The 11658-nt window shown below is 44.4% G+C and overlaps 1 protein-coding gene across 42 annotated transcripts in view; it reads right to left on the reverse strand.

The window, feature by feature from the left end:
- LOC110500890 (calcium/calmodulin-dependent protein kinase type II delta 1 chain) overlaps positions 1–11277 on the reverse strand; it is a 94521-nt gene extending 83244 nt beyond the window's left edge. For 11 of the 42 annotated variants that reach the window (XM_090214853.1, XM_090214855.1, XM_090214830.1 and 8 more), the window contains exons 1-3: positions 11074–11191; positions 10662–10963; positions 5970–6064 (exon numbers count right to left, since the gene is read on the reverse strand). In XM_090214853.1, coding sequence (XP_090070979.1) covers positions 5970–6064; positions 10662–10723 — 157 coding nt within the window. In that variant the 5' untranslated portion in view covers positions 10724–10963; positions 11074–11191. Of the gene's footprint in view, positions 1–5969; positions 6065–10661 lie in introns of all 42 variants that reach the window. The other 31 variants (XM_090214843.1, XM_036958205.2, XM_090214847.1 and 28 more) reach the window with 11 other exon arrangements.
- Between the last annotated feature and the right edge of the window lie 381 nt (positions 11278–11658).

Here is an 11658-nt window from a genome sequence, read left to right on the forward strand (position 1 = left end):
GATAGACTGTTGTGTTTAGGGCTGGGAAACAAGCGCTTGTGTGTGTATTGAGTGGTGTATAATCCATCACGGTTGTCATTCACAAGGAGAAGAGACACTGTAACTAATTCATATTGATGACGGTTCCCTCTTTAGATTCAAGCGATCGATAACTTATCCATCCCCTTGGCGACAAACAAAGCATTTCATGGTTTTATCTAAATGACTTCAAAAAATATATATATATATTTAAGACAAAACATATGGATTTCATGACAAACAAAGACAGATGCATATGGTATTTCCTGAAAGCACAGGAGACTGCGGTTGAAACCCTTCCTAGAGACGCCAGCCCAGTGGTGAGACCAGATTCCATCTCTGGGATTTTCAAATGGGTCAAATAAAACAGGTGTAAGACCTGAGTGAAATGCTTACTTACAAGCCATTAACCAACAATGCAGTTTTCAGAAAATACAAAAAAGAAATAAGAATAACAAATAATTAAAGAGCAGCAGTGAATAACAAATAGTAGGGTTATATACAGGGAGACCAGTACAGAGTCAATGTGCGATGGAACTGGTGTCGAGGTAATTGAGATAATTATGTACATGCAGATAGGGTTGTTAAAGTGGCTATGCATAGATAATAACAGAGGGTAGTAGCAGCGTAAGAGGGGGCGGGGGGGGGGGGTTGCACAAATAGTCTGGGTAGCTATTTGATTAGCTGTTCAGGAATCTTATGGCTTGGGGGTAGAAGCTGTTTAGAAGCCTGTTGGACCTAGACTTGGTTCTCCGGTAGCACTTGCCATGCAGTAGCAGAGAGAACAGTCTATGACGAGGGTGGCTGGAGTCTTTGACAATTTTTAGGGCCTTCCTCTGACACAGCCTGGTTTAGAGGTCCTGGATGGCAGGAAGCTTGGCCCCAATGATGTACTGGGCTGTACGCACTAGCCTCTGTAGTGCCTTGCAGTCGGAGGCCAAGCAGTTGCCATACCAGGTAGTGATGCAACCTGTCAGGATGCTCTCGATGGTGCAGCTGTAGAACCTTGAGGATCTGAGGACCCATGACAAATCTTTTCAGTATCCTGGGGGGAAATAGGTTGTCGTGCCCTCTTCACGACTGTCTTGGTGTGCTTGGACCATGTTAGTTTGTTGGTGATGTGGACGCCAAGGAACTTGAAGCTCTCAACCTGCTCCACTACAACCCCGTCAATGAGAATGGGGGCATGCTCGGTCCTCCTTTTCCTGTAGTCCACAATCATCTCCTTTGTCTTGATCACGTTGAGGGAGAGGTTGTTGTCCTGGCACCACACAGCCAGGTCTCTGATCTCCTCCCTATAGGCTGTCTCATCGTTGTCAGTGATCAGTCCGACAACTGTTGTGTCATCAGCAAACTTAATGATGGTATTGGAGTTGTGTCTGGCTGTGTAATCATGAGTGAACAGGGAGTACAGGAGGGGACTGAGTACGCACCCCTGAGGGGACCCCATGTTGAGGATCAGCATGGCGGATGTGTTGTTACCTACCCTTACCACCTGGGGGCGGCCCGTCAGGAAGTCTAGGATCCAGTTTCAGAGGGATGTGTTTAGTCCCAGGATCCTTAGCTTAATGATGAGATTTGAGGGCACTATGCTGTTGAACGCTGAGCTGTAGTCAATGAATAGCATTCTCACATAGGTGTTCCTTTTGTCCTGGTGTGAAAGGGCAGTGTGGAGTGCAATAGAGATTCTTATGTTTGTTTTAGCAATTTCCCTTCGACACGCCGGCTAAGAACATGTTCTGATGCACATGTGGCCAAGGCGTAGTGAGTGTGACTTCCTGTCGTCATGTATCGTTCATGCTGTTCTGGTCTCTTCCCCCACAACTGTTCTTGTCACCGTTTGGCAGAAATGGAATGAAAATAACAAGAACCTGGACTATATTTAGTGATTCGTCGATGCGACCCAATTCAAGCTACAAATAAATATATTTGATTGATTGATTGATTGATTTGGTCATTAATTGAACATTGTGCAGCCAAATATAAAAATAGCTTTGCTAAGGATCTATGAATATTTAGCTCATTCTGATAGTTCATCACTGACAGACACCATCTCCCTCGATCCAGCTCTTCCTCCTCTCCCTCCCTCCCTCCCTCGGTTTCTGTTGTTTAAATGAGATATTTTTAGCCTGCCCGTGAAACGCTCAGTCGGGGGGGGGGCGACGGGGGACGACGACGACTGCCAATACACACACGTACTCCTAACGCCATACCAATCGTTACATCTTTTCATTCCTCTGGTGTTCTAGAACTGCTCGGGGAATGCTCCAGCTTAGTAAAATATCCAGTGTGCTGATTGGCTCTGTCATGTAAAGCATTGAACTTCAGACACACACTATTCCGCAAGATGAGGGCTAAATGGACTGAGGGCTTTGCTCTTACACAAATACAGATTTACAGGAAATAAAACTAAAAACACGAAACACTGTTTGTGACTCAAACCCCCCCCGTCCGTGAGTGTGAGCAGAAGAGGAGAGAAGAAGAAGAGAGCGAGAGAGATGGAGAAAAAGAGAGATACTTAAATACCTCACAGGAGGTATACATGGAACGGAGTGAGAGAAAAAAAATCCCTCACACCTTGGGGAACATTACAGCACAGTGAGTGCCCCAGATCCCCATATTAGACAGAGCTTTGGGGTGATTGAGTCATCTGTATTCATGCTGGTGTGAACATTCCCAGACACCAAGGTCAGCCATATTGGTCAGGCCAGGGTGACTTTTATTTATGGTGGGCTCTGTGCGCGTGTGGAGAGGGGGTTCTCAGTCTGTCCTTAACCCGACGCTGGGCCAATTGTGCGCAGCCCTATGGGACTCCCAATCACGGCCGGTTGTGGTACAGCCTGGAATCGAACCAAGGTCTGTAGTGACACCTCTAGCGCAGACGCAGTGCCTTAGACCGCTGCGCCCCTTGGGAGCCCCCAATTAACCCATAATGTCTGTGTGGGTCTACACCCCTCTCATTAGCAGACAATGAGCCTGACAGAGCCTGGTAGGATAGCCACAACTTTATGACATTCAGTTGGCTTCAAAAACACATCCTTCCTCATCTAACCACAAAGCAAGAGGCACAAAAACCTATACATGCTAAATGCTAACCAATTTATAGAAGGGGGAAGTCACCAAAGAAGAAGTGCAACAAGTCAAAAACACTCCCAAAGCCCATGCATTGACATAAGTGTGTGAGGAGATAGGTCTGCACCTTCAACACACCTCCACACGGCGAGCCAAAAGGAGTGTGGGTTACCAGGGAGGGTCTATTCCCTAAGGAGTCCCACTATCGCACGAGACTCTGAATTTAGCCTCCCGTCTATCAGAAGTCACACGACCCACTTTGGGAATCCCCAGCGCAAAGAGTAACCTTGAATGTCCGAACTGTAACTCCTTCCCTCAAACATAAAGTAAGACGGCTGTTATTAGATCAGTGCCCTGCTCGTGGTGGACACAGAGAAAGGAACACACACACATATAGGGACAGACTGATTTGCTAACACATGATCTAACTAAGTCAATACAGAGCAGTGAATCAAAAACCAATCCACTGTCTACATCTCTGTGCTTTGATAAGGCTTAAATAACACCCTATAGGGGTATAGATAAAGATCACCCAATTGACAACAATCTACAGGTTGGCAGAAGTATATCACCCTGCATCCCACAGCTGGGATGTAATACCCCCCCCCCCCCCCGTGTCATAGCTAAATTCCCAACCTGGCCCCATTCCATCATGGCCACCTAATAATTAATCTCATTCCTAATTGGGAAAATCCTGTATCACTCCTCACCTCGATAGATGATATGAGGTTGAGCGTGTGGTGAGCGTCCAGTCACAAAAATGTTTGCTGTGCATTGTGGGTGCTACACATTGCTAGTGGATGAGGTGAGTTTAAGGGGTTGGGTGAAATGCAGAAGACACATTTCGGTTGAATGCATTCAGTTGAGCAACTGACTAGGTATCCCCCTTTCTACTTACTATGTTCCTCCAGTCCTGCCCCTGGTATCTGACTGACACACAGACCTGGGGTTTCCCTCCTCCAAGGTCACCTTCAGCTGAGGAAGGGAGAGATCTCTCTGCTAGCACTATTCTTTCCTATCTCTCCTCCTCATCTCGCCCCACTCGCTTTATCTCTTAAATTCATTCCATTTCTGTCTTTCACAAATTCTTGCACATCAACTCACTTTCCCCTCACCCATCTCTCCTCCCATTCCAATTTATTTCACTCCCTCTATCTCCCCGCTCTTTTTGCCTCTTTCATCTTCTCTCGGGTAGGGGCCGGGCGTGGCTCAGTGGAGCCAATCAGTCAAGCCAATCCTAGAATGGGATCAATCATGGAAAAAAAACACCAATACACTTTCTCAACCCTCTCTGGGCCACCCTCTATTCAACACCTCAGCAATCTAATCTCTCTTTACTCTCTGTACCATAAAGGGGATTGTGTAAGGAATTGGGTACAGCTTCCTCTCTCCAGCTATATTCTCTATCCAGTTATTCATGTTCTGTTCTAGACTTAGCTCCTGTCTGTGATACAATTACAATCCCTTCCTTTAGTCCTAATCATCCCTCCCTCCCTCCCTCCCATCATCTAACCCCAATCATCCCTCCCTCCCGTCATTTAGTCCTAATCATCCCTCCCTCCCGTCATTTAGTCCTAATCATCCCTCCCTCCCGTCATTTAGTCCTAATCATCCCTCCCTCCCGTCATTTAGTCCTAATCATCCCTCCCTCCTGTCATTTAGTCCTAATCATCCCTCCCTCCTGTCTCTTCGTCCTTACTTGTCTGTGTGTGTGTGTGTCTGTCCGTCAGCAGCCCATTAAGGTTTCTGGAGGGATAATCAGCAGCGCCATACAGACAACGGGAGCCCCGGCCCACGCACCAACCCAACCCGCTCCCCACAGCTGCCTCAGAAAGAAGGAGAGAGAATAAGGGGAAAAAAACAGACACAAGCTACTTCCTGGACAGGCAGTCCAGTCTACAAAAGCAAGACTTTGTATAGTAGCACCAGGATATAGACCCAAAGGTCTTGAAGAATGCATTATTTTTACTACTTATCCCTTCAGTTACCCCATAGTGGCTGTGGTTGTGACACAGAAGACTACACTGTGACTCATGTCAGAAGTCAAAGCAGGTTAACTGATACCAGTATGAGAGTCATAACCTTGCTTGGTGTTTTCATCCCTCACCACAAGGGGCACTAATGCTATAAAATGAAAGAAGAACTGTAAAGACAGTTGGACATAACCCTGAGCGAGACTTCCCCAGACGTGGTTTGCCTTACCACATCCAATTACAGAAATGACTCATGTTCATACAGCTACGACTGTACATTGTCCACTAAAAAAGTAAGCAGGAGTGAAATGTGGGGAAGTTGGAGGGCATGTCACTTGGTTAAAAAGTGCTTGAAGTCCAAAAATCAAGGAAATGTTGGGGAGATTTTTCCTGTCATTGACTGGTAGACTAAGACATGTGACTGCTCAACATTGCAACACAAACCAGAACCACATTCAGCATTCCTCTGGGTAACGTCATTTTATCTGCTATTTACTGACAATTATGTGATGATAATGGGTGCTTCTCTACAACTGCATCACAGGAGGTTGGTGGCACCTTAATTGGGGAGGACGGGCATGTGGTAATGGCTGGAGCGGAATGGTATCAAATACATCAAACACGGGGTTTCCATGGTTTCTATGTGTTTGATACCATTCACTCCGTTCCAGACATTATTATGAGCCGTCCTCCCCTCAGCAGCCTCCTGTGAACTGCATACTAATGTAATTGCCATATTACCATGTAATGCGAAGAAAAACGCCAGGTAAAAAAAAAAAAAAAAAAAACTTACAACCATCCCCTTTTTGTTTCTCACTGGAAACTTTTGACAGGGAGCTTTGGGGTATTCAGTCGTTTTCAACAACAACTGCCAAGACATGGTAAAGACATGGTAAAGACACCTACCCCGAGCAGATAGCTTCTTAGTGTTGATGATTTTGGCAGCATACTCCTGTCCGCTGGAGATCCTCATACATCTTTTCACTATGGAGAAAGCTCCCCTTTAGGACACACAAAGACGGTGATGAGTAGACGATCAAACTGACATGGAGAGCAATAGTGATGGCGTCTTTGTGTCGGCACTAATTTCGCCCATGGTTCGTTTTTGGAAGGTTTTTGAACAAATGGCGAAAATAAGGTCTGGTAAACACAGGCTTTGGAGATGTTATTCATTTTGTTCCATCGAAAAACCCTTTCCTTTCTCTATAGAGTGGTGAGGAGGAATCTACCGTGTCTGGAAGGGACTTCACCATACATTTTCTGGATTCATGTGCACCCAGCTATATCCTCTCCCAGATTTGTTTTCCCTGACTAAATTTGCTGGCTAGTTGAACTATGCTAATTTTTGTCCACATTGCCAAACTTCATAAATACTGCACCCTCAACTTCAAAACTCCTTTTCTAATTATACAATCACATAACTAATACATTTGCCTTGTATCATGTATTGTTTTGTTGAATAGTCATGACTGGTTCGAGCTATCTGTTCGAGTCGTAAGACAACAGTGGCAAATTTTATAATTTCCGGGTTTTAGGACTGCAAGCTATATATGGCAAGATAGCGAGCTCTGTTAAGCGCTAGCTTGTAGTCCTAACACTCAGAAATAAGACATATCAGGTTTGTTCAGCCATTCCTAATGAATAGGGAATGAATAGGGTTTTGGAATAAACGCCAAAAATAAGGTCAGAGGTTAACACAGGCTTAGGAGATCTCATACTTTCTGTTCTATGAGATAATATCAGTTAGTTAACATGACCTTTATGAATTATGAAGTCTTTATGTGCTTTTTATCATTACATCAATTCTTCAACATTCACAAAAAGTGTTGTTACCCAAGAAGGCAAAGGTAACTGAACTAAATGACTATCGCCCCATGGCACTCACTTACAGTGCCTTGCGAAAGTATTCGGCCCCCTTGAACTTTGCGACCTTTTGCCACATTTCAGGCTTCAAACAAAGATATAAAACTGTATTTTTTTGTGAAGAATCAACAACAAGTGGGACACAATCATGAAGTGGAACGACATTTATTGGATATTTCAAACTTTTTTAACAAATCAAAAACTGAAAAATTGGGCGTGCAAAATTATTCAGCCCCTTTACTTTCAGTGCAGCAAACTCTCTCCAGAAGTTCAGTGAGGATCTCTGAACGATCCAATGTTGACCTAAATGACTAATGATGATAAATACAATCCACCTGTGTGTAATCAAGTCTCCGTATAAATGCACCTGCACTGTGATAGTCTCAGAGGTCCGTTAAAAGCGCAGAGAGCATCATGAAGAACAAGGAACACACCAGGCAGGTCCGAGATACTGTTGTAAAGAAGTTTAAAGCCGGATTTGGATACAAAAAGATTTCCCAAGCTTTAAACATCCCAAGGAGCACTGTGCAAGTGATAATATTGAAATGGAAGGAGTATCAGACCACTGCAAATCTACCAAGACCTGGCCGTCCCTCTAAACTTTCAGGTCATATACAAGGACAAGACTGATCAGAGATGCAGCCAAGAGGCCCATGATCACTCTGGATGAACTGCAGAGATCTACAGCTGAGGTGGGAGACTCTGTCCATAGGACAACAATCAGTCGTATATTGCACAAATCTGGCCTTTATGGAAGAGTGGCAAGAAGAAAGCCATTTCTTAAAGATATCCATAAAAAGTGTTGTTTAAAGTTTGCCACAAGCCACCTGGGAGACACACCAAACATGTGGAAGAAGGTGCTCTGGTCAGATGAAACCAAAATTGAACTTTTTGGCAACAATGCAAAACGTTATGTTTGGCGTAAAAGCAACACAGCTCATCACCCTGAACACACCATCTCCACTGTCAAACATGGTGGTGGCAGCATCATGGTTTGGGCCTGCTTTTCTTCAGCAAGAATAATTTTGCACGCCCAATTTTTCAGTTTTTGATTTGTTAAAAAAGTTTGAAATATCCAATAAATGTCGTTCCACTTCATGATTGTGTCCCACTTGTTGTTGATTCTTCACAAAAAAATACAGTTTTATATCTTTATGTTTGAAGCCTGAAATGTGGCAAAAGGTCGCAAAGTTCAAGGGGGCCGAATACTTTCGCAAGGCACTGTATGTCATCATGAAGTGCTTTGAGAGGCTAGTCAAGGATCATATCACCTCCACCTTAACTGTCACCCTAGACCCACTTCAAATTGACCTACCGCCCCAATGGGTCCACAGACGATGCAATCGCCATCACACTGCCCTATCCATCTGGACAAGAGGAATACCTATGTACGAATGCTGTTCATTGACTATAGCCCAGCATTCTACACCATAGTACCCTCCAAGCTCATCATTAAGCTCGAGACCCTGGGTCTCAATCCCGCCCTGTGCAATTGGGTCCTGGACTTACTGACGGGCCACCTCCAGGTGGTGAAGGTAGGAAACAGCTCCACGTCACTGATCCTCAACACTGGGGCCCCACAAGGGTGTGTGCGCAGACCCCTCCTGTACTCCCTGTTCCCCCATGACTGCATGGCCATGCACTCCTCCAACTCAAATCATCAAGTTTGCAGACAACAACAGTAGTAGGCTTGATTACCAACAACAAGACAGCCTACAGGGTGAGGGCGAGGGTGAGGGCAGTCGGAGTGTGGTGTCAGGAAAACAACCTCTCACTCAACGTCAACAAAAGGAGACGATCAAGGATTTAAGGAAACAGCAGAGGGAGCACCCCCCTATCCACATTGACGGGACAGCAGTGGAGAAGGTGGAAAGTTAAGTTCCCCAGTGTACACATCACAGACAAACTGAAATGGTCCATCCACACAAACAGTGTGGTTAAGAAGGCGCAACAGCGCCTCTTCAACCTCAGGAGGCTGAAGAAATGTGCCTTGTCACCTAAAACCCTCAAACTTTTACAGATGTACAATTGAGAGCATCCTGTCGGGCTGTATGACCGCCTGGTATGGCTACTGCACCACCCACAACCGCAAGGCTCTCCAGAGGGTGGTGCAGTCTGCACAACGCATCACCGGGGGCAAACTACCTGCCCTCCAGGACACCTACACCACCCGATGTCACAGGAAGGATAAAAAGATCATCAAGGACAACAACCACCGAGCCACTGCCTGTTCACCCCGCTACCATCCAGAAGGCGAGGACAGTGCAGGTGCATCAAAGCCGGGACCTTAAGCTGAAAAACAGCTTCTATCGCAAGGCCATCAGACTGTTAAATAGCCATCCCTAGCACATCCCTGCCTACACACAGACTTGAAATCATTGGGCACTTTAATACATGGATCACTAGTCACTTTAAAATGTTTACATTTCGTGCATTATTCATCTCATATGTATATACTGTATTTTATACCATCTTGCCTATGCCGCTCTGTCATTGCTCATCTATATATTCATATTCCATCCCTTTAATGTGTGTATTAGATAGTTGTTGTGGAATTGTTAGATTACATGTTAGATATTGCTGCGTTGCAATAACATCTGTTAACCATGTGCATGTGACCAATACAATTTTATTTGAAGATTATTATTGAACAAAATGTATAAAATCTCCTTAGCCTGTGTTTGCCACAGATCTTATTTTCTGTGTTTATCCTAAAATGCCTTTTATTTTCCCCATAGGCTTTGTCCAACGAACCATGTATTTGACCTGATGCATAAAACTCCAAAGAAATAGGGATATACTGAAAATATGCATCTATATTTCGTTTATTTGCATCAGTGGTGTACACAATAATTCAAGTTTTAGTAGTCAAACTCAGATGGAGATGGCTGTGAGAGGCCATGCTCGGTGGACCACTGTGTAGAGTAGGCCTAGGCTAGAAGATGCAACCTCACGCTGGAAAAAGCACTGAAGACCGCGTAAGTGCAAGTGACCTAATTGTCCCCAACCCCGCAAAGCCGCCCGTGCTTTGCTGGTAAAGTAGGGCAAGCTACAGTCAGTAATGTCAAGGGATTCTTCTCAGTCACCCAGGGTTAGCGCTGCTTTTAAAAACATTTAACGCGATAACCTTTCGCTCTGCCATGCTTTAAAACCCATCACTCATATCGATGCGTTTACATTGTTGCTAAAACTATGGCATTTATTATTTTGTTTATGGTTATAAATAGACCCAATGAAACCATGTCGGAATGGGCATGTGCGCTGGCCGCTTGGCAATAGCAATCAGTGGATCAATAAGTCACATTTATGTCAATTTCATTTTGCTGTGAGCAAGGAATGACATCACAGCTGGGAAAACAAGGGATTTCTCCATAAATTTAGACACTACCATTTACGACAGCTCACCACTAGGAAATTACCGCCCCAATACAGTTGTTGTTCCACTAAAAGGGCGGTGACTTGTTAGACGAAAATGTCAAGAGCGATTGAAATACTACGTAAACATTCAGTAAAGATATCAAAACAAACGCAACGACGCTTTTGGAAAGAAAAGTTAGGAAATATACATTTTGAAGACCAAACGTACGGTTTGAATACAACGGGTACGGTTTCTGTGCACCACACACAGGTAACAGGTAATCAAGAATAACCACCCGTTTAGAGCACCAGTAGCTAAACATAATCCAATGCAGATATGTATTGGAGAGAAATAACAAAAACATTGAAAATACTTACTTTCCCAGCTCTTCGTAGAGATTAAACTCGTCGGTAAATCTGGTACAGGTTGTCAAAGCCATGGCAAACGACGCGTGCAGAGGAGAGGGAAGACTGTCTCTTTCGGTCGGGACTTTAAACCTCAGTCTCCAACGTTTCAAAGTGATACTTGTCTCCTCCGAAACGATAAAACAAAATAACAGAATAAAAATGAACTGCAAATCTTCTTTTTACTTTTCCTGGTCAGTTTCCGAATCCAGGAATTGTTCTTGGCACGGAGTTCACGGGTTATCAAGTACGTCGATACTCCGGGTCGCGTTCCCCTGCGCAGAAGTTACATGAATTAACCAATGGTTGCGTTTGACATCATCGACGGGGTCATCGACTAGCAGATGACTATTACATATGATGTGGTTAGTTAAAGTTAAAATACCTATCCAGACGTTGTAAGGTTTGGCATACGTCAGCAACGCTTGGGCAGAGGAACGCGTCCCTTCTATTATCTGTGCCTGCCTACACTTCGCTTTGAGTGCGATACTTTTTCTATCGAGCGCTTCCTGATTTTGAAAACTGTGGAGTACAACGTCTCCCCCTAGTTGTAACCACGGACCCTTTACAGTCAATGTCACGGACCCTCACTGTGAAGAGGCCAACATTTATCAACGACTGTAGCCCAGGGATCATCAACAAAATTCAGCCGCGGGCCTATTTTTCTTGAGTGGATGGTCAGGGGTCGAAACATAATTACAAATAATTTGTAGACTGCAAATTGGCCTCATGAAGCCCAAACGGATATAATATTTAACTAAAACAATAATTTCAGACCTTACTGCCTTCTATATGATCACATATCTCTTAAGTGTGGGAATACTTTGGAACATAGTGTTTCCCAAATTAAAATCATCACTTGGAGCTGATTTGCTGGTGTTTTAGTATTTAATGTCCCCCCCCCCCCAATAAAAAAAAAATCTGAATAGAGCACAGTAATCTGGGTAGCAGGCAAGCGGCGCATTACAAT

The sequence above is a fragment of the Oncorhynchus mykiss genome, chromosome 21 (genome assembly GCF_057628025.1).
Source record: "Oncorhynchus mykiss isolate SJ-2025 chromosome 21, ASM5762802v1, whole genome shotgun sequence".
In the NCBI taxonomy this organism is placed as follows: Eukaryota; Metazoa; Chordata; class Actinopteri; order Salmoniformes; family Salmonidae; genus Oncorhynchus; species Oncorhynchus mykiss.